At 50.6% G+C, this 22,292-nt stretch overlaps 1 protein-coding gene across 1 annotated transcript in view; it reads left to right on the plus strand.

Annotated features, from left to right (window-relative positions):
• The first annotated feature begins 5,665 nt into the window (after positions 1-5,665).
• LTF (lactotransferrin) overlaps positions 5,666-22,292 on the plus strand; it is a 29,496-nt gene continuing 12,869 nt past the window's right edge. Inside the window, exons 1-10 of the mRNA XM_045863819.2 lie at positions 5,666-5,795; positions 12,615-12,778; positions 14,938-15,046; positions 15,373-15,555; positions 15,825-15,972; positions 16,948-17,003; positions 18,487-18,665; positions 19,149-19,323; positions 20,217-20,371; positions 21,467-21,557. Of these exons, the coding sequence (XP_045719775.1) occupies positions 5,753-5,795; positions 12,615-12,778; positions 14,938-15,046; positions 15,373-15,555; positions 15,825-15,972; positions 16,948-17,003; positions 18,487-18,665; positions 19,149-19,323; positions 20,217-20,371; positions 21,467-21,557 (1,303 nt within the window). The 5' untranslated portion in view covers positions 5,666-5,752. The remainder of the gene's footprint in view (positions 5,796-12,614; positions 12,779-14,937; positions 15,047-15,372; positions 15,556-15,824; positions 15,973-16,947; positions 17,004-18,486; positions 18,666-19,148; positions 19,324-20,216; positions 20,372-21,466; positions 21,558-22,292) is intronic.

Here is a 22,292-nt window from a genome sequence, read left to right on the forward strand (position 1 = left end):
GGACCGGTGAGTTTAGGAGGGAGGGCCAGAGCTGGAGCTGGAGAACGAAGCCAAGGAGGGAGAGGCAGAATGAGAGGAGACCGAAGAGGCAGGAAACAGGGACAGAGACATGGAAGAGGAGATGCAGTGCACGCTAGGGTAAGACTGACACTCTAGAACACACAGGCAGTTGAGGGCAGCCGCATGCTCTGTCCAAAGGAGGGGCAGGTGGGAAAAATCACTCTGCCATTGTCTTTGCTCCGGGGGGCTGTCTCCCCCCTCCCCCCCCCGCCAGAGCTCCCAGCAGCACCTTGTTGGGAGACCTGCACTTGGGATGGAGACTTTTAGCACACACAGCCCCTCCTGATGGGCCAGGTGTCCCCAGAGGCCACTGCCTGCTTCCTCCGCACCCCTGTGCCCAGCCGAGGCCTACACAGCTCATGACACTCATGCGTGTCAGCAAATATGACCGATAGCTTGCCTGTACTGAGCGCTGTGTAAGCATCTCAAACATCAGATTTTAACTCTACCCACTTCATACGGTGGATATTATTTGTATCCCTTTTTTACATATGGGGCAACTGAGGCTTGCACGGGTTAAGAGCCTAGCCCAGGTCCAGGTGGTTATTTAGAGTGGAACAGGTTCCAACACAGGTATCCAACCAATCTCTTATGCCTCTAACCATTTCTCCCCTGGGCCCTCCAGCCCGCCAGGCTGTCCAGTGCAGAAATGAATGAGGGGATGTGGAAGAGGCATTTGCCTGGAGTAGGTCAGGGGGCTGGCCACTCCTAGCCTGGGACAGCTGGCGAAGAGCAGCTCTGGCCTCGCCCCAGGGGCATGGAGGAAAACAGCGGCTCCTTGCTTTTCTGGGCACCCACTCAAGCTCCTTCTCAGAGATGGCCCAGCAATGGTCCCCTGTGGCTGGGCGGGGGGCAGCCAGCGAAGCTGCCAGGGGCTCTCCAGTTCAGGTGCTTCCTGCCTGGGATTTCTCTGGCAGGGACCTCATTCCTTCTGGGAAGAAATTTGCATGGCTGGCCCTGGGCCAGCAACTGCCACCCTCCAGGCGGCCCCTGGCTGGCACCTTCCAGGAAGACTCTCCCTGGGCCTGGCCTGCTGCATGTTCTCATCTGGACATGGTGATTAGGTGCTCATGGAGTTCGGATTTATGCCAGGGAAATGGGGGTGCTAACCAGGCCGGGAGAATTGAAATCTTGCACCTGGAAAACCTAGGACGTTTCCACTGGCCCCTGGACTATTGGGCAGAATGGTGCAGTGTCATTCGGCAGGTCTGTGGGGTGCTGGCCCTGAGAGGGGAGGGTCCAGAAGGGCAGAGGGTGCTGATTATGAGGAGAGGAAGGTGAAGGAGGAGGAAGAGGGCTATCCAAGGACACAGAAGCTCTTGTCTCTGTGGGTTCTTTGTAAATTGGGCAACATTCGGCAACAAGACATATTAGTTAATAAAACCACCATTTTCCTGCCCGCCACCCTTCAGCTCAGCCCCCACCACCCACAGACACCCCTGAAGACTCCCCAGGGCTTTTGGCTATATGCAAGGGGCCTGCTTGGGGCGGAATATTAGGACCTTGCTCTGGAAATAGTGACCATCTCACTGGCCAAGAAAGTAGGGAGCTCTGCGTCCACGTCACCCTCACTTTCTGCTCTCTCTTCAGGGTGGTCAGCAAAGGAACGATCGATAGCCATCAAGGATCACTGGATAGGGGGCAGGCGGCAGTGGCAGATTTCTAGACCTGACCAGCGGCATGACCATGGATGAGTTGCTTTGCCTGATTCCCCCCATTTGGAAAACAGGCCTGCTGAGGCACGTCGTGGTGCTTCCACGAGGATCAAGAACCACGGCTGACGTGTGGAAGGTGCTGGACAGTCCTGCGCCACAAGGGGCTCAATCCCTGCGGGTTTTCCTTCCTGCCGAGATCAAGAGCTAGGTCTCTCTCTGGATCTCAGCCTCTGCAGAGGAGGACAGACCAGCTGTGGGCCTCAGGGGAGACTCAGGGCCGGCAGTTCCATCTTTGCATCTTACTCACTGGGTGACTGTAGGGCAACCCTCAGTTTACCTGTTTTTAGAGCAGTAAGTGTGACTTCCAGAGCTGTCCGAGCCACCAGAGACAAGGCCACAGGCAGCTCTGTTTGGAGTTCCGAGTGCCAGCCAAATGCTTCGGGTTATTATCTTGTCTGTCCCCTAGGATGGCACCCCCTCCTCCGCACGTAGCCACGCTGACATGGGGACCGCATGCCCCCACACAGTGACGACACCGGGCCGTGATGTGCTGTAAACTTGCTCCCCAGGAGGGAAACATGTTCCGATTCACAGTGTTTGCTAATTTCCACGGTGTAGATACTCCCACCACGAATGAATTCAAGCTACCAACGTTCAACAACCTGCCACAAAATCCCTGAATATTTAACAAGCGGCTCTCTGGCAAGTCAGTAACTTCCCACCACTGGCAGGGGCAAGCAGCCCGGCCCGCGGTCTCCGGTCGGCCAGGGTGGAGCCCCCCGTGTGAGCAGATGTCTCAAGAACTCCTTTTCTCCTTTGTTCCATCTAGAGCTGGTTCTGCCCAGATCTACACCTTCTTCCCAAAGCTCCTCTTGGGGTTTGAACCTGGAGGGCTCCATCGAGGGCAGGGTGTGGGACTTACTGCGCACCTGTCGGGAGGGCGCTTGGCTTGGGCCAGTCCTTGAGCTGGCAAAGGGTCCCTGTGTGAATTTTGGGGGTGAAGAGGGAGTGAGGATGTGGGAGAAGTTTGTTGGCTTCCCTCACCTGCCTGCCACACACCAGCTCCTGCCATTATATGGTGGTTTGTACCATCTGCACCCTTCTTTGCCCTGCTTATATTCACACCATGCCACGGTCTCAGCATTGCAAAACCCGCCTCCTACTTCCCCGCAGGATCTGCAAGATCTGGCCCAGCTCCTGGCCCCTCAGAGAGCCATGCAGATCGATGCTGAGCTCACGGGCAAAGTAATGACCCCGGGCACACAGGTTCTGGGGAGGCCTGGCATCGCCAGCCCTGTCTTTCAGACCTGACACATGGCGAGCAGGATCCTTCAGCCCTGTCCCTCCTCCTTGCTCCTTCATTCATTCAACCGATAGTGATCATCAGGTGCCCATCGCACGGACAGGGCTAGCTGGCCAGAGGATTTGAGGAACTTCTGAGGCTCTTTGTTTGGAGGGTTTGGTGGAAGGTGGTAGGAAATCTGAGAGAAGGTGCAGGGCTGGAGGGAGTGGATGGCTCCATTTCAGATGCACGGAATTCTGGTGCCTACAGGACGTGCAGGAGGAGCTATCCAGAGGCAGATGGACACTGGTGTGGAGCTCAGGACAGAGGAGGTGACGCTGTTAATCCTTCCAAGGAGAGGTCCAGGCCAGAAAACCCAGAGGGACCTTTTGTGGTTCTCGTGCTTAGGTAATTGGTCACCGAGTGCTCATGCTCCCACGCCCTTTCTTGGCTGTTTCCTCCACCTGAATGTTCTCCCTGTAGAAATGCGGCCCTTCCCCCACCGATACCCAGGTCAATGTTCTTCCTTGAACCTTTCTGGAGCCTTCATGATGGAAGCTGGTCGGTCATTCCTCCTCCCACCTTGACTTTGTTTATGCTGCCGTGTCTGTGACTGCCCCCCACCCTTGACTGTGCTGTGAGCTCCTGAGGGCAAGGACAGACCCCTCTTCTCCGTTCTCCTGGAACTCACCAGTTCTGGCATGAACAAATGAAGAATGAATGCTGATGATAGTTCAGTTGAACTTCATAGTCTCCTGGGTAGACCCCACCCTTCTATCCACTTCCTCTGCAGATGGCCTTGGCATGGCCATGCTCTGCATGTGTCCAGCTGAGCACATCCCTGGCCTGTGACTGGGCCATGCCCTATAGACAGAGCATACAAGCAGTCTGCCCCGGGGCCTGACCTATCCCAGTCCTGCCTCCAGGGCATATCCCTTCAGCTCAGCCTCTTTTTTTTTTTAATTTTTTATTGTTATGTTAATCCCCATACATTCCATCATTAGTTTTAGATGTAGTGTTCCATGATTCATTGTTTGTGCATAACACCCAGTGCTCCATGCAGAACGTGCCCTCCTCAATACCCATCACCAGGCTAACCCATCCTCCCACCCCCCTCCCCTCTAGAACCCTCAGTTTGTTTTTCAGAGTCCATCGTCTCTCATGGTTCGTCTACCCCTCCGATTTCCCCCCCTTCATTCTTCCCCTCCTGCTACATTCTCCTTCTTCTTCTTTTTTTTCTTTCTTAACATATATTGCATTATTTGTTTCAGAGGTACAGATCTGAGATTCAACAGTCTTGCACAATTCACAGCTCAGCTCAGCCTCTTGATTGTGGCCCCAGGTTCTCTGTGTTCCTGCCAACGCTGTAACAGACATAAGAGGGTCTGAAGGCCCCTGACTTCACAAGCCACCCTTTGTAAAATTTGCATTCAGAGACAGACACATGGGTGGTGACATTTCTTAATTCTTCTATAATTATGGAAGGGCAGAGCTGAGTGGCTAATTTAGGTACAAAGATGCTTCAGCACTCCTGAGAATTAGTCAATTTTGTATTTCTTCACTATTTTTGAAAGCGCTTATTGCAATTATTGATGAAAGCAACTTTTAATGTTGTGACACTGTTTCCAAACAATAGGAGATTCTGGATCTGTCACCCCCAAACCCAGGTGGTGATTCTAGTGCTGAACCCCAGACCCCACTCTTGTGTCTGGCAAGCAGGGTACCTGATCAGACCCTACTCTGTGCCCTGGCAGGCTCCACACCGGGGGCAGAGGGGCCCCACGGCCTCCCTGAGGGTCTCAAGGAGGCACACTCTTTGACAGCCCCCAGACATGGATGTTTAATTTGCTTCCAGTTGGTTAATGACACACAGTGTTGCCCTGGAAACCCTCATATGTGAGCCGTTGTGCATCATGGGAGTGTATTTACAAGATATATTCTTGGCAGCCGAATCCTAGAGTTGAAAAACACCTTTCTGAAATAAGGTAAGCTTATGTTGACAAAATATGACATTTATCAAAATGAGGTTCCCATCTCCCACCTCATACCACCACAAAACAAAAGAAAAATGACACAAGTGTTAATGAGGGGACAGGGAAAGAGCCACTGGGCCTGGGTGGTGGTCACTTCCCCTGAGGCCTCTGGCTCTGTTTTCTGGAAGCTGTACTGTGGTCTCAGTGGGGCCGGGAGAGACCCATGGGCAGCCTGGGGCAGACTCTGGGCAGCGACCATCACCTCGGCTAGCTGTCCCACAAGGCTGATCTCAGGCCGAGGCAGCTCCCAGGCCCTTTAGACCCATCTGTGAAAGGAAAGGCGAGCCTCACAGTTCAGGATGATCACAAATGTTCACCTTAGGACCCCTGCTCTACGTCCAGCCGTCTAGGAGGCAATGAGACCAGAGGAAGGACAAGGACAAGACAGAATCCCTAGAGACTTGCAGACTGGTGGAGAGAAAAGACCATCCCAGTAACCACGCAGCACCAGCGTGCACGAGATTGCCTGTGGGCCGGGTTTCCTCTCTCCTGGTGGTCAGGCTGCTGAGGCTCCGGTCCTTCTCCCCTCCCACCTCTGTTTCCCCTCCCCCTCCCCCCTTTCTTGGCCGCCAGGAACTAGTGGAGGAGGGGTGCGAGGGCTCAGGGCAGGGGATCCCTATTGGGCTACAGGGCGGGGCAAACCCTGTGAGGTCACCAAGCCCTGGATAAAGGGGTGCCGGTGGCAGAGACTTCGTTCGCCAGAGTCGCCTCAGGAGCCCAGAATGAAGCTAGTCTTCCCTGCCCTGCTGTTCCTCGGGGCCCTTGGTGAGTGCAGGTACCTGGGGGCGCGCCCTGCCGGGTGGGCGCCCCCCCCCCCCCCCCCCCCCCCCCCCGTCCCCGACGCCCGGTGGGTGGGTGCCTGCGTCCCCACTCCCCCGCCCCGCACCTGTCCATCCCTGCGCCCCGCAGCCGGGTCCCGCCCACCTGCCTGGGGAGGAGCCAGAGCAGGGCTTAGAGGAGCTGGTCCGGGTGTCCCTAGAGCTGCGCAAAGCGACCCTGTCCCATTGTGTCCCTCCCGGAACTTTGGTACCCATAGTACTGTGGCGGGCTTTTTACATGGGAGGAAAATGAGACCCAGAGACCGTGAGTGACTTGCCCAAGACACACAGGAGACGAGCTCAGAGCCCAGCTCCTGCAAGGATTGTGTAACTTGGAAGAGACAGAGCCCCAGTTTCTTCGATTAAAAAAAAAAAGTCCAGGGCGCCTGGGTGGCTCAGTTGGTTAAGCGACTGCCTTCGGCTCAGGTCATGATCCTGGAGTCCCTGGATCGAGTCCCGCATCGGGCTCCCTGCTCAGCACGGAGTCTGCTTCTCCTTCTAACCCTCCTCCCTCTCATGTGCTCTCTCTCTCTCATTCTCTCTGTCTCAAATAAATAAATAAAATCTTAAAAAAAAAAAAAAGAAAAAGTCCAGCCGTCTTCCCACGCAGCTGTGAGGTGGAGGCTGGCTGCCACCTGCCCAACGGCGGGCAGAGGTATACACACGCGCTTCCCGCTGCAGAAGGGCGGGGGGTGGTGGCCCAGACCCTCCTGAGGGGACCCCTCCTTCAGAGCGTCTAAGAGAGAAATGATTGATTCCTGGTTTGAAATGCACCCAGACTAGGACTGTCTGAAATAATTTCTGGGGTGTGCAGAGGGCACTGGCCAGTCATGGACATCAGAGACGTGAATGTGTGAGGGCAGGTGGTGGGGGGCTGTGACGGGCATCAGTGCCTAGGCAGTATGTGGGGGGTCAGAGGAAAACGACAGGTGTCCCCTCCCTCCCTGGGCTCCTACCAGCCCGGGTCAGCCTCCTCCTGGCTAAGAGCATGTACTCCCAGCTGGGGAGCTTCCTGGATGGAAAAGGGTCATAGAGAGCACAGTGAGCTTACACCCCCAAACCTAGGGACCATGAAGCCATCCCTGTCCCCACCTTCTGATCCCCTTCTCCAAAGTCCTTCCTATGGGTATTGTCATCCCGGTCTTCTCTGAGGCAGGATTGGGTCTGCCAGGACCAACTGCTCAGGGCCAGCTTCCCTTCTGCTCCCTGACCTGTAGCCTGCTGGGAGCACAGCACAGGGTTGAGTCCACCTGGGAGAGCCCGAGAAGGAGGAAACCTTACTTTCCTGGAGGTGGTCATGGGCTATGGTGCAGGATCTGGGCTCAGAGTTGCACCCCTGGGTTCCATTTTCACTTGAGTCTTTGGTTGCCTTGGACTCCTGCTCTAGGGGATTCTTGCCCTGCTCCCATGGGCATCCTGGCTGGCGGAGGTTGGGTGGGGTGAGAGGAGTAGCTCCATCCCGGCCCCTGCCCTTGAGGTTCAGGGCACTGCATGTCTGCAAAGAAGCAATCAGGGGATGCATACTTTCAGGAAGATTCCATCCAGGCTCAGGGGGGCAGCGTTTGAATGGTTGACACAGTTCAGGTGTGGGGGTGGGGATACAGCCCCAGACCTGCTTCAGAGAGCACGTGGTCTTAAGGGGGACATGTGGCTTCGGAGGTGGCTGGTGAGAGGGGGAGGGATGAGTGGGTGGTGCATTCTGACTCAGGCCCTGGTGTTTTGGGGGCTGGGACTGTGGATCTTGGAAAACCCCTCGGTGGTCCTTTATAGTCTTCTGGTTCAGCCCTTCCCAAGAGAAGAAACCAACTCTGCCCGTGGGTTCCCCATTCCTGCCGCTATTCATGCCCCCCCACCCCACCTTGACGCCTGGTCTTCTGTTTTGCTCTCCCTCTTCACCCTCTGGTCCCATCCGTCACCAAGCTAATTTCTGACACCACCTCCCTGTTCCTGCCCCTTGTCCATTCCCACTGCTTTTCTGCTTGGTTCCCTGCTTTCAGTCTACCCTTCCCCCATTCTAGGCAGAACTCTTAACTCTGCTCTCTTTCACGAGAGAGCTCTACTCCCTCTAGAATAAGACCTCCTTGGACCAGCACTGAGGGCTTTCCATGATCTGACCCCAAACCCTTTACTCACCCCATCTCCACTGCAGCCCATCTCTAACCTAGCCAACCTAAATAGGAAAGCTAGCTTTTGTGGTAAGAGACTTTAGCTTTGTGTCTGACTTCGTAGGTTCAAATCCTGGACCCAACACTTATTAGTTTGGGGGACCTTGGGAAAGCCATATAACTAGCCAAAGCCACTATTTTCTGCCCTGGAAATGAGGGTGTTAGCAGCACTGACAGTTCAGGGAGTTGGGAGGATCAATGGACAGAGAAGGTGTGAGGTGCTGAGTAAAGCACCTGGCATAAAACATGCTTGCAACAATGGGGCCATTATTCTTACCCTCCTGGACTGCCACCACCCTGATTACTGGCAGAGGTCATGGGGACCTCACTTCTGGTTTGGTATTTGTTTCTTCTAGAGCATTCATCATCCTTAGCTTCCTCTTTTTTGACTTTCTGCCTCTCCAAATGGGAGGTAAGATCTAGTCTTGTCTGCTTACATGTTCCTCTGTATGACACACAGTGCTGTGTATACAGAGGGCATCCAGTAAATGCTACTGGGTCACAAGTGGCTGAATATGACCGGGTTAATTTTTATGGCAGGACAGTTCCATGAGAGCCTCAGGCTAGATTACATCCCCTGGGATTTCCTGGGACGATGGCTGGTGGAGAAGGATTGTGGCAGCATGCTCTTGAGTCCCTGCAGACCTGGCCTGGGAGCCACTGGTCTCCTCACCAAGCCCTCCCAGCGAGCTTCAAATACTTTGGTGGGTCTGATTATGCAGGGAATGGTTCATGAATAACAGGTGGCAGAGAGCTGAGTGTTCCACTCTAAAGCACATCCAAATGAGAAGGGGGCTTTTGCAATCAAGTGTTTTGGGTTTTTTTTGTTTTGTTTTGTAATAGCTTTATTGAGGTATATTTTACATATCCCCAGATTCACCTATTTTTTTTTTTTAAAGATTTTATTTATTCACTCGAGACACAGGGATACAAAGAGAGAGAGAGAGAGAGAGCACGAGCAGGGGGAGAGGCAGAGGAAGAAACAGGCTCCCCGCTGAGCCAGGAGCCAGATGTGGGGCTCGATCCCAGGACCCTGGGATCATGACCCGAGCCAAAGGCAGATGTGTAACCATCTGAGCCACCCAGGCGCCCCCAAATTCACCTATTTTAAGTGTACAATTCAATGATTTTTAGTAATTTTACCAAGTGGCACGACCATCACTGTAAATCAGTTTTAGTACATTTCCACCCCCTAATGAGTTTCTTCATGTCCATTTAAAATTACTTCTCATTCCCACCCCCGCATCAGGCAATCATTAATCTACTTTCTGTTGTTGTTGTTTTTTTTTAAAGATTTTATTTATTTATTTGTGAGAGAGAGAGAGAGAGACAGAACACAAGTAGGGGGAGAGGCAGGCAGAGGGAGAAGCAGGCTCCCCGCCGAGCAAGGAGCCTGATGTGGGACTCGATCCCAGGACCCTGGGATCATGACCTGAGCCGAAGGCAGCCGCTTAACTGACTGAGCCACCCAGGCATCCCTACTTTCTGTTTTATAAATGTGCCTTTTAGGACATTTCATACAAGTAGAATCACATAATAGGTAATGTCTTGTGTCTGGCTTCTTTCATTTAGCATAAATGAGGCTCATCCGTATCATGGTCCATATCACTAGTTCTTTCCTTTTCACTGCCAAATAATGTTCTGTTGTGTGGATGTATCACGTTTTCTCTAGCCATTCACCAGTGGCTGGACTTTCAGGTTGTTTCCAGCTTTCGGCTTTTCTGAATAATGCTGCTATGAATATTCATATAAGAGTTTTTATGTGGATATGTTTTTTTATTTCTTTGGGTTATATATCTAGAAGTGGATTGCTGGGTCATAGGGTAACTCTATGTTTAACATTTTGAGAAACTGCCGACCTGTTTCCTAAAGTGGCTCCACCATTTTACAATGTACAAGGGGTCCCATTTCTTCACATCCTTACCCATATGTTTTCCTCTGTTTTAGTTACTAGAACTAGTTCCAGTAGGTATGAACAAATATCTCATTGTACTTTTAACTTGCATTTTCCTAATGATTAATGATATTGAACATCTTTTCACGGGCTTATTAGCATTCATGTATCTTCTTTTGTGAAATGTCTGTTCATATCTTTTGCCTATTTTTTGATTGGGTTGTTTGTCTTTGCTGAGTTGTCAAATTCTTTGTAAATATTTTCTCCCAACCTGTTGCTTGTGTTTGCATTTTCTTTTCTTCTTTTTTTTTTTTTTAAGATTTTATTTATTTATATGACACAGAGAGAGTGAGACGGAGAGCAAGCACAAGCAGGGGGGTAACACCAGGCAGGGGAGAACCAGGCTCCCTACTGAGCAAGGAGCCCGACGTGGGGCTCGATCCCAGGACCCTGGGATCATGACCTGAGCCGAAGGCAGATGCTTAACGACTGAGCCACCCAGGTGCCCCGTCTTTGCATTTTCTTAACTGTCTTTTGAAAAATAAAAGTTTTAAATTTTGATAAGCCCAATTTATTAATGGTTTTTTTTCATTTATGGACTGTGCTTTTGGTGTCATAGCTAATTAAACTTTGCCTAACCCAAGGTTGCATAGTTTTTCCCTTGTGCTTCCTTTTAAAAGTTTGTTTTATTTCTTACGCTAAATTCTATGATCCACTTCAAGTTCATTTCTGTGTGTGGTGTGAGGTAGGGCTCTAAGTTAATCTTTTTATATGTGGATATCTGTGTGCTAGCACCACTTGTTAATAAACTATCCTTCTGCCAATGAATTGCCTTAGTGTTGTAAAAAATCAATTCAATGTAAATATAAGGATTTACTTCTGGACTCAATTCTGTTTCATTGATCTATATGTCTGTCTTTATGCTAATCACTGTTTTGATAACTGTAGCTTTATAGTACGTTTTGAAACTAGGAAGTAAAATTGCAATAGGTTTTTTCTTTTTCAAAATTGTTTTGACTATTGAATATAAATTATATAAAAATAAATTGTAAATATAAATTACATAAAATTTCTTTGGCTATTTTATATCAATTTACTTATTTATCCTATATAAATTTTAGAATCTGTTTGTCAATTCCTACGCCCCCCCCCCAAAAAAAAACCAAAAAAAACCCTGGCCTGCCAGAATTTTGAGAGTATTTGTGTTGATTCTCTATATCAATTTAGGGAGAATTACCATCTTAACAATATTGAGTTTTATAAAGCATGAACACAAATGTTTCTCCATTTTTTAGATCTTCTTTAATTTCCCTCAGCAAAGTTTTATAATTTTCAGTGTACAAATCTTACATTTGTTTTGTTAAATGTTTTCCTAAGTATTTAATTATTTTTGATGTTATTTGAATAGAATTATATTCTTAATTTCATTTTTGGATCATCCAGTGCTTAGATGCAAAAATATAATTGCTCTTTGTGTATTGATCTTTATCCTGTGACCTTGTTATACTTGTGTATTAGTTCTTTTTTTTTTTTTTTAAGATTTTATTTATTTGACAGAGAGAGATACAGCAAGTGAGGGAACACAAGCAGGGGGAGTGGGAGAGGGAGAAGCAGGCTTCCCGTGGAGCAGGGAGCCCGACGCGGGGCTCGATCCCAGGACCCCGGGATCACGACCTGAGCCGAAGGCAGACGCTTAACGACTGAGCCACCCAGGCGCCCCTGTGTATTAGTTCTAATAGCATTTTGTGCACTCCTTAGGATTTTCTACATAGAGCCTCATGTAATCTGCAAACAAAGAGAGTTTCACTCCTTCCTTTCCAGTATGGGTGTCTTCTATTGCTTTTTCTTGCCTTATTACTGTGGCTAGGATCTCAAGTATTATGTTGAATAGAAAAACTGAGAGTGGATACCTGATCTTAGGGGAAAAGGATTCAGTCTTTCACCATTTTAATATAATGTTCACTATAAGTTTTTCAGTGACATGGTTTTTAAGGGCTGTGAGCAAATCTGGTCCAGCCTCCTTCCTGATTGCATAGATTCCACCAACAAGGCAGTCTCGGCAGGAGAACCAGTCTTTCTGATACAGAGGTGAATGGTGGTAACTCAGGCACGCTGACCCATTTGGTACACCACTTCCTGTAGCTACTGACAAGGAGTCAGGTGTGTTTTAGTTGCCTTGGCATCATCTGGGGAGTTTCTTGTCGATGCAACAGTCTAGAGAGACCTGGATTCTAGGCTGGATTTTGCCACTGCTGAGCAGCCAGTCACTCAGCCTTCTCAAGAGCCAGTTTCCACATTAACAAAACAGGAACAGTAATCCCTTTCCTGCCCATCTCTCGGCTTCAAGGGGGGCAGAGCAGGTGGAAGACCTCACAAACTGAGGCAAAAGGTCATTGTCATTTTTTAGAGGTAGGAAATGTGTCAGTTACAGGAAGGAAAATGTGTCAGTTACAGGAAGGAAAATAATCCAGAGGCTCTGACTATCTCCTTTCATTTATTGAGAATCACATCCCTCCAGCCAGCAGAGAATGCTCATTAGACCATCAGGACACCTCCACTCGAGGAGAGTGGCCTGATTTTGGCATTGAATGGAGAGGAAAGGGGAGGAGCAGAGAAATGGAGGAGTCTGGAAAACCCTGTCAAAGGGTGAGGCGGTGTCTCCCGTGGGCAGTGCTTGAGCCCTGACTCCTTGGTTTCTCTCTCCTAGGACTGTGTCTGGCCACCGCTACGAAAAATGTTCGGTGGTGCACCGTATCAGAAGCAGAGTTGGCAAAATGCCTCAAATTCCAACAGAATATGGAAAAAGTGGGTGGCCCCAGTGTCTCCTGCACAGGGGGAACCTCCCGCAAACAATGTATCCAGGACATCAAGGTAAGTCAGTGCCAAGTGTTGGGTGGGACCAAACTGAGTGGAGGGAATGAAATGGAGTGAAATAGGAAATGTGTTTTCCCCTACTTCCTCTGCTTTTCTCTCCGGGTACCTGTAAGTTGGGAGTGTTCCTTCCTCATAGGACACAAGGTTATTTTGAAAGCAGATATTAACATTTCAAGTGTGGGGAATCTGGGATTGCAACTCAGATTGTTAATTACAGCTGTTGCAAACACAGAAGCAGTCACATTGGATGAATATGTAACACTGGCAAAAGTCACGGTCCCTCTGAAAGGTAAAACCTCCAGAAGATCATTACTGCCAAACCCTGAGCAAAGTAAGCTCAGCTGGTCTGTAGTTACCACATCACATTGCTGGGGAAGGGCCGGCCAGGGCACCGGCCATTGGACAGACATTCGTGCAAGACGTTTCCAGAGGGAGAGAAGAGGGAATCATGACTTCCGGATGATTTCAGATTCCTTTTGTTTTTTGAGATATAAGATCTACTGAAATAATTTTTACTCATTCACTCAACATATATGTTCTGTGTCCCTGCCCTGCGCCATTGTTGTGGGTACTTGACTCTAGCACAGAGTGGGTAATTTGTGTCAAAGTTTCTAATAATATCTAGAGTTATCGAAACAGTATGTAGGGGGAAAAATCTAGTTTGAACAGTGTTGTAGGCTATTATTTTATGACTGTGGCATGGGGGAAAAAGAGCACCAGCATACCCTGCTGGTTTAAAATGCAGATTCTTAGACCTTATTCTAACCTATTCAACCAAGTACCTGTGATGAGGTCGCAAAATCTGCCTTTTTAATAAAAGCCCCCTTCGAAATCAGTTCTACATACCACACATCAAATGACATGGTTGGAAATAAAACATTTATTATTGAAGGACCAAGGGACAGTTTAATTCTCAGAACTTTAGAGAACAAGAACTCTCATAGCTTTTAAGCAATGAACTAAATCATGAAGTAAACTGACAGATTGAAAAACAACAAATTTAATTTATAGCCATTAAAAACATTTAACCAAAAAATTTAGAAAGCACCAGAAGGAATATGCAACAGTTCTGACAAGGGTTTGCTATTTACTGTATACTCTAAAGAACTAATTCAACCTGGTAAGAAATGTAGGGTCATCTATGAAAAATGATATGAACCGAGCATTAGTAAGAGGGCATGCATAATTACTAAAAATAGGAAATGTTTCCCTTAGTAACCAGAGGAATACACACTTAAGCAATTTGTTAGCACTTGCATTTTCTAAAATAATAGCAATAAAATGAAAGCCAGTCCTGCTGGTGATTTTATAGTAAAACTGATCTTCGTGATTGGTGGCATTCTAAATTGACATTACAGATCTTCTGGAAGGCAGAATAACAACAGTGGCCAGGGCCATGAAGATAAACATGCTCCCTGTCTGTGATCCCACCCTCAGATGCCTATCCAAGGCAACAGGTCATCAGAAGGAAAAAAAAAATTTATGAGGACAAAACGATCCATGAAAGCATAGATATCACAGCAAAAACAGAAAGTGCTGAACATTTAAGGCATCATTTGATAAACTATGGAACAACCACGCTATCATAAAATTTTATGAGGTCAATCAAATCAATAAAGGCTGCAGAAGTAAGACAATGTCATGCTGTTTTAGATGAGTAAAGCAGTCCACCAAATATTATCTCTACCAGATTGCAAATACAAGAAATATATAAGTATATGAAAAGTAATATGCCAAAGAGGATGCACATGGTTTACTATGATAATTTTAAGATAGCGTAATAGTTCTATTTTCTATTCGATAAAAAAGAACTTAAAAGAAATAAACATAGAGCAAAAGAATGGGAGGAAGCATCTAGAATAAACAACTTTAGATAGAAATGGCTGAAATGAACAACCAATACAGGCAGGGGGGCTCATACAAAAGAGCCAACATAGCAACCCCAGGAGTTAAAGCAGTTGAGCTGATGCAGGGCCCCAGAGGAGGGACCCTTGGCCCCAGAGGAGGACACCTCTCACAGGACATGAGTGAACATGACCGAAAGGCAACGCTTCTGAAGATCCTTCCAGCCACGGAGACTTGTGACCTCCTGGAATCAAATGGCCTGGGTTAGGGCGGGCTCTCTCCTGAAGCTTGGTTGGTGTCTTTGCTTTCAGGCAAACAAGGCAGATGCTGTGACCCTGGACGGTGATTTGGTGTTTGAGGCAGGCCAGGATCCCAACAAACTGCGACCCATAGTGGCTGAGGTGTATGGGACCCAAGAAAGTGAGTTCTCCCTGGAGACCCAGAAACTGGGGTGGCCCTGGCCTTGGCCCTGGGCTCTGTGCAGCCAGAGGGGCTGAGCTGTAGAGGTGGGGTCTCAGATAGCGCCCCCCTTGCAGCGGATGGAGTCCCTGGGCTCTTCAGGCCAGATGCCCACCCACTGGGGGAGGACATGCATGTGCTCCCAGGGGAAACAGAGCAGGCCAGAGGAAAAGGCAGCAACACGGCTCCCCTTTCCACTCGGGCAAGGTCAAGGTGGGCTGTTTTTCTCCCTCTAAGCCTTTTAATTCTCAGGCTAAGAGCTTGCAATTCTCTCTGTCCCTTTGCAGAGCAACGAATCCACTATTATGCTGTGGCCATAGCCAAGAAGGGCACCAACTTCCAGCTAAACCAACTGCAAGGCGTGAGGTCCTGCCACACAGGCCTTCACATGCCGGCTGGATGGAACATCCCCATGGGTACCCTTCGTCCGTTCTTAAACTGGAAAGGGCCACCCGAGCCCCTTGAGGAAGGTGAGGTGGCTGGGGGATGGTGGGCCATCTCTGTCACGGGTCTCCAGGCCACTTGGTAAACATGTGCGATGAGCCCAAGGCGGCCCTTGGGAGGTGGCAGCCGAGTCTGCCGTGGGCCAAGTGCATCTCTGTGCTCCCAGCCTCACGAGGGAGGCTGTCCAGCAGGGGTGGGGGAGGTGGTCTCTGCCCGCAGGAGTGACGCTGGGAGGTGTGATGAGTTGTGGCCGGGCCGGATCGCACTGTGTGGTCTACTTCTCTGTGTCCAACAGCTGCAGCCAAATTCTTCTCTGCCAGCTGCGTGCCCTGTGCGGATGCGGGGCGGTACCCCCAACTGTGCCGCCTGTGTGCAGGGACGGAGGGCAAGAAGTGTGCCTGCTCCGCCCAGGAACCATACTTCGGCCACTCTGGTGCCTTCAAGTGAGTGAGAAGGCCCTCTTCTTCCACGGAGGCCTTTTCTTTGGCCCCAAATACAGCTCAGCCCGCCGGCCCGGCCCACAGAGCAGGTCCGGTTCTCCCACTGCCGTGTAGACAGAAGCACTGAGTCCAAAGAGTGAACTGACTTTGCCCGGAGCATGTGCCTCTCCAGCCCCCACCCCTGGGCCCCCCCCCCAGGTGCCCCTCACCTCTACACCCCAGGGAGCCATCCCCACCCCCCCACCCCCCTGGCAGTGGTCATTCCTTCTCCCTGAAGAACCCTGAGTCTGGCTTTGCCCTCTGATGTCCTGGGTTCCCCTGCGGACTTCTGCCCTCTCCCTAACCACAGAGGAACTGCAGGGGTCTTGTCATGAGATGACCAGTCCCACGCTCCCGGCGGGACGGCTGGAGTGTCCGGGCTGATATGGTCTTCTCCGCACGGGCCTCTACCCTGGCTGGGAGACAGCGAGCTCTGCCCGACTGCCCCCAGCACCCTCTGCCCCCGTGCTGAGGCTGAGGTTGAGGCTGAGGCTGAGGTTGAGGCTGCTTCTCTTCCCCCATCTGCCTCCTGCGCTCGGGCAGTTTGGCCTGCCTGTCTGCCGGCCACCACTCAGTCCTGGGAGAAAGAACCACACGGTCGAGGATACTCAGATTTTACTCTCTGGTGTAGAGGCTTCAGACCCTTTTATATAGAAAGACCCATTTTGCCCTTTCAGCCTCTAACACAGGAGGAGGTGCGGGCGGGGGGGGGGGTGCTGTCTCTGGCCAGCACCTGAGCCATTCTTCCTCACCATCTACCTGGGAGTGGCTCCTGACCCCTCCCCAGATGGGGTGTTCCAAAGCCTCAGAGCCCTGACCTCCGTGGGCCGGACGCCCACAGGAGACAAGCCCTAGGACCCTGTTCTCCTGGGATGCACGAGGAAGAAGTTGGGGAGGGCCGCTCCGTGCTGACCCTTCTGGTGCTTTCTCATTCCATAGGTGCCTGCAAGAAGGGGCTGGAGATGTGGCATTTGTCAGGGACAGTACAGTATTTGGTAAGAGGCAGGAGGACAGCCAGGGGCACTCCTCCTTTTATTTTATTCTCTCGTAATTTTGAGCATGGAGCTAATCGGACTCCTCACCTCTTGGCACACTGTTGTCAAGGTTCCCTTCAGGGCATGCCTCTTATGTCCTGTTATTTCCAATTTAAGCAATCATTTTTCCTTAAACCCACCATACCCACCGCCTTTCTTTTCCTCATAGACAGCCCCGCCACGGCACTTGACACGGGTCCCTCGAGACGTATATGGTCTTGCAAAATGTAGAGCGCCCCTTGTGTTTTTGGGTTCTAAGACCACAGGAGTTTCAACATTAGAAACCATGCTACTACCCAGATTTTCCACCCAGCATTTTGTTTTAGAGATTTATCTATGATTTATCTATGAGATATATCTATCTTTAGAGATCTATCTATGTTTAGAGATTTATCTATGTATGTCTAGTTCAGTGGTTCTAACAGTTGAGGAATGCTCCACGGAATGTGTCCACCAGATTTGAAGTGCATGCTTACATTTTCTTCTGTTAGTATGATTTTGCTGTAGCCGTTGTGATAAATGGCATTTGTCAAGGTCAAGAACTTTACCAAGTTCTCCATATTACTAGTTTCCTGAAACTAAAAAACAAACAAACAAACACAAGTAGATGTTGAACATACACATGCTTTTTCTGCATCTATTACTATTAAGATGATCTCATGGTTCTCCTCCTTTACCCCATTAATGACGTGCATTGCTTCAGCTTTTTTGATCTTTTGTTAATGGAATAAATTGACAAAACTTAATCCTGATCTATTAGTTTTTAAAATACTCTGTTAGACTGAGTTAGCTAATGTATATTTGAGATTGCTGCATTTTATGTTCGTAAGTACAAAAGGCCTGTAATTCTCTCCTGTACTTCTCTCTTTGATTTTGAGATCAAGGTTGTACTAATCTCGTAAGATGAGTTGGGCAGGTTCCTGTCACCTTATGTATCCTGAAGCAATTTATGTACGAGATACATTAGCAGTTCCAAATCGGGCTGACCTCGCTCATAAAAACAGTCTTCTTTCCCTTTCTTTTGATAACACCCAATGTTGGGAAGCGACTCAACTGTATTTCCTGCCTTAAAAGTGTTTGTAGTTTTTATTCTTTCTAGAGAGGTGGGTGAGGCATTGCCCCCTGGCTGGCTACCTGGGGTTGCCTCTGCCACATGGAAACAGATGGGGGCCGGTCCCCCCTCCTTGGCTGGCCTGGCTGCAGTCCTAATAATCCCAGAGCAGCCTGTCTGACTCAGAGGAACACTGGGCTTAGCCCCTAAGGCTTTCTGGGCACTATCTTTCTTTTTTGAATGTTCTGGAGCAATCCACTACCTTTCTGACCCCCCAGTTTTGCAGAGTGCGTCAGGGAGAGTAGAGGTTTTGGTAAGAGGGCAACACTAGCTCATGGTCAGTGCCTCCAGTGGGCTCATCTGGGCTCCCCTTCACTTCCACCCTTCCTCCAGAGAACCTGCCCAACAAGGCTGACCAGGACAAGTATGAGCTGCTCTGCTTAAACAACGCTCGGAAGCCCGTGGACGCTTTCAAGAACTGTCACCTGGCCCGGATCCCTTCACATGCTGTTGTGGCCCGGAGTGTGAATGGCAAGGAGGACTTGATCTGGGAGCTTCTCCAGAAGGCACAGGTATCCATGCCCCCTCCCCCCATCCCCGGACCCCCCCCCCCCCCGCTTGGATTGGTGTCGGGAGATTCCTTCCTTCCCTAATCTCCTCCTGCTCCAGAAGTCGCTCTGCAGCCTCTCTGCCCAAAAGTTAAGAAATTCCGTGAACTCCCTAACTCGGCTGTGCTCTGGACAGCAGAAACAATAAAGATCTCTCCAGCATTACTGATGAACGGTGTCTCGTGAGCTGGAGCAGAAGCAGAGGGAGGATGAGGTCGTATTCTCAGGACCCTAAAGTGCTTGGACCCTAGCCGCTTTCTAAGGAATAAGCCACAGCTGAGCTCCTGTCACAGGGATGGCGCCTGGCTCCCTGCACGGGAGGAAGTGAACTAAGGCTCCCGCTCTCAGAATCATCCCCCAGCTCCAGATCATTGTTTTTCAACATTGTGTTTTTTCTTTCCTCTCTATTTACCACGGAGACTGTAATTCTGATTTTTCCCGAATTAGGAAAAGTTTGGAAAAGACAAGTCATCTTCATTCCAGCTCTTCGGCTCCCCTGAAGGGGAGAAGGACCTGCTGTTCAAAGACTCCGCCCTTGGGTTTTCGAGGATCCCCTCAAATATAGATTCTGAGCTGTACCTTGGCTTCAACTACATCAATGCCCTCCAGGGCCTGAAGGAAAGTGAGTGAGGCCCGGGCAGGCCCTGGGGGCAGGCTGGTGCAGGGGCAGCCACGGGGGAGGCCTTCCAGGAAGGACCCTGCTCTGGAGTGCTCTGATACTATCGTCAAGGTTCCCTTCGGGGCATGCCTCTTATGTCCTGTTATTTCCTATTTTAAACAATCATTTTCCCTTAAACTTCTCCACTGGAGGCAGATACCAGTGTTCCATCAACCAAGCCAGGGCATTTTAATATGTCCAAACTCCTGTGACAGGCGCCCAATGCTGTTCTATGTCCTTGTCTACATCAGGCTCCCCAGCCCTGGCAGAACAATCAACGTGCCTCCTATGTAGTAAGATATGTGCACAGGAACCAAGAGAGCCAGGGTGCCTCCAGGGATGAACCCCGAGGCCTGGTGGACACCACGTCTGGCCTGGGGCCCTGCACCTGGCGGTTACCACAGTGGGCCGGCTCCGCCGTGGCTCCTCCTCTCCTGGCTGCAGCGGGGAGGTGGAGGCGGGGGGGGGGGGGGGCGTGTTTCCAGGACACCTCACTGTAGTTAACGGTGGTGACTGCCCTAGGGGAGTTCAGGGCTGGGCTCCACGCCCCCTAGGCCAGCTCCTGGGACTGCCACTGTCTCTGTGTCCTGGAGCTTTTATCCCGTGGGACCGAGATATTAGGCAAGTCATTGCACTAAGGCTCGAAGGGTGGATTAGAAGCCAGGGAAGTCTCCAAAGGAAGGGGAATGAGAAGCCGGGGTTGCGCGCGCCTGGAGAAGGGGTTGCGCGTCTGAGGGTGGAGGGGGAGGGCGGCAGGTGCCCGGGCGCTTGCTTCCCTGGGCCGGCGGGCGGCGGGCGGGCGCCGGGGTGTCCCCGCCGGGCTCTGGGCCCCACGACGGCCGCGTCCCTGTGCGCAGAGGCTTCGGACGCGGCGGAGCGGCGCGCGCGGGTGGCCTGGTGCGCGGTGGGCACGGACGAGCTGAGCAAGTGCGAGCAGTGGAGGCGCGCGAGCAGGGGGAACGTGAGCTGCGAGTCGGCGCCCAGCGGCGAGGACTGCATCGCGCTGGTCCAGGTAGGGGCGCGCTTACTGCAGGGGGCCGGGGAGGCATCGACAGGTAGCAGGTGGAACACAACTAGCAGAGCTACACCGCCGTTCGGGGGGTGATCGTTCCCCAGCCCCGGATTTCTTGGTGCGTGAGTGCACATGCCCGCAACCATCCTGGACGGCACCAGCTCCGCAGGCTTTGAGTCCTTGTCACTTGACGGTACGTCGTGGCCATTTTCCCACGTGAAGATGTATTCTCTGAAAACACTTAAAAATGAGGTTAGGGTATCTTTCCTGTGTCTGTGGCTCGGTTTAGTCGTGATCCTATTCTGCTTTGTCCCCTTGTTTCGTTATTACCTCTAACCCCGTGGTGCTGCATCCCTCAATAGAAATCTTCAGCCACGTCTCCAGATATTTTTAGTAGAGTTGTCAAAAGAATTATTACTGGCCCGAAGAGGGAGTTTGCAGTCTTGATGAATCTATGTTCTGATGTTGGGGAGCAGGCTCGTTCATTCCCAGGGCGAGGTGGATCAGTCATTCCTGCTCATGTGTTGAACTACTTTTTTTTTAATTTTTAAAGATTTTATTTATTTGAGAGAGAGCGCACAAGCAGGGGGAGGGGCAGAGGGAGAGGGAGAAGCAGACTCCCTGCTGAGCAGGGAGCCCAATGCGGGGCTCGATCCCAGGACCCTGGGATCATGACCTGAGCCGAAGGCAGACGCTTAACAGACTGAGCCACCCAGGTGCCCCATGTTGAACAACTTCTGTGTAGCACTTTGAGTGTGGTGCCCACGGGATGCAGCCCATGCCTCTCCTCAGTGAGAGAGGCTGGTCCAGGAGGGCGTCCCAAGAGTGCTTGGAGGACAGAGGGTCAGTGTTGCCTGTGCGTGGTCTCTGCATTGGAAGTGACAGCATGAAAGGCGTGTGAGGCTGGTAGAGAATCCATAGTGCATGTAGTCTTTCCTTGGATGTTCCATTCAAACAAACCTGGTCTCTTTCTGCTGCTTTATGGGAACACCTGACATTCTCTGACATGAAGCCATGCTCTTAAAAACCGTAAAGACAGGCGGGACAGGAGACAGCCTCACTGCGTGGTGCTGACGATTTGCTTTGGTTTTACAGAAAGGAAAAGCTGATGCCCTGAGCCTGGATGGAGGCCTTATCTATGTTGCGGGCAAGTGCGGTTTGGTGCCCGTCCTGGCAGAGAGCCAAAGTGAGTCAGGGGAGTGTCCTCTCTGGTCTGTTCCGCTGGGCCGTGGGAGATGGATGGATGGATGGATGCAGTCAAACAGGAGAATCGGGGGAAAGAATAAAGGAAAGGGGCTTTTACCCACACAGCTTGCTGTGTTGAGGAGCAACAGAGCATAGATTGAAGAGATTCCTCCTCTTCATTTAAAAAAAAGGCGTTAGGGGCACCTGGGTGGCTGAGTCGGTTAAGCGTCTGCCTTTGGCTCAGGTCATGATCCCAGAGTCCTGAGATCGAGCCCCGCATCGGGCTCCCTGCTCAGCAGGGAGTCTGCTTCTCCTTCTCCCTCTGCCCAGCCCCCCACTCCTGCTCTCTCCCTCTCAAATAAATAAATAAAATCTTTTTAAAAAAGATTTTAATAAAGTATAATACACATACAGAAAAACAGTGATATTTCACGAACTGATACAGCCCCTTGTGTGAGTGCCCAGATTGAGACACAGCAAGTTCCACGTGGCCCCGGGTGCCCTCCTGCCACCAGCCGTCTTACTCCAGCCAGGGTAATGACCCCTGACCTCAGATGGCACAGAAGAGTTCTGCCTGTTTTTAAACCTTACATGCGAGGCGTGTGCTTTGTACGTCTCTCCATTGTGTTACGGTGTTAATGTTTGTGCTATTCATCCAAAGAATATTGAATCTGTGGCTGTACGGTATTCTGTGGTGTGACTCGACCACAGTTATTTGTCCGTCCTATGGTGGAGA

Source organism: Mirounga angustirostris, unplaced genomic scaffold (assembly GCF_029215605.1).
Source record: "Mirounga angustirostris isolate CCGP_5_RB_7025 unplaced genomic scaffold, mMirAng1.0.hap1 SCAF_1, whole genome shotgun sequence".
Classification (NCBI taxonomy): Eukaryota; Metazoa; Chordata; class Mammalia; order Carnivora; family Phocidae; genus Mirounga; species Mirounga angustirostris.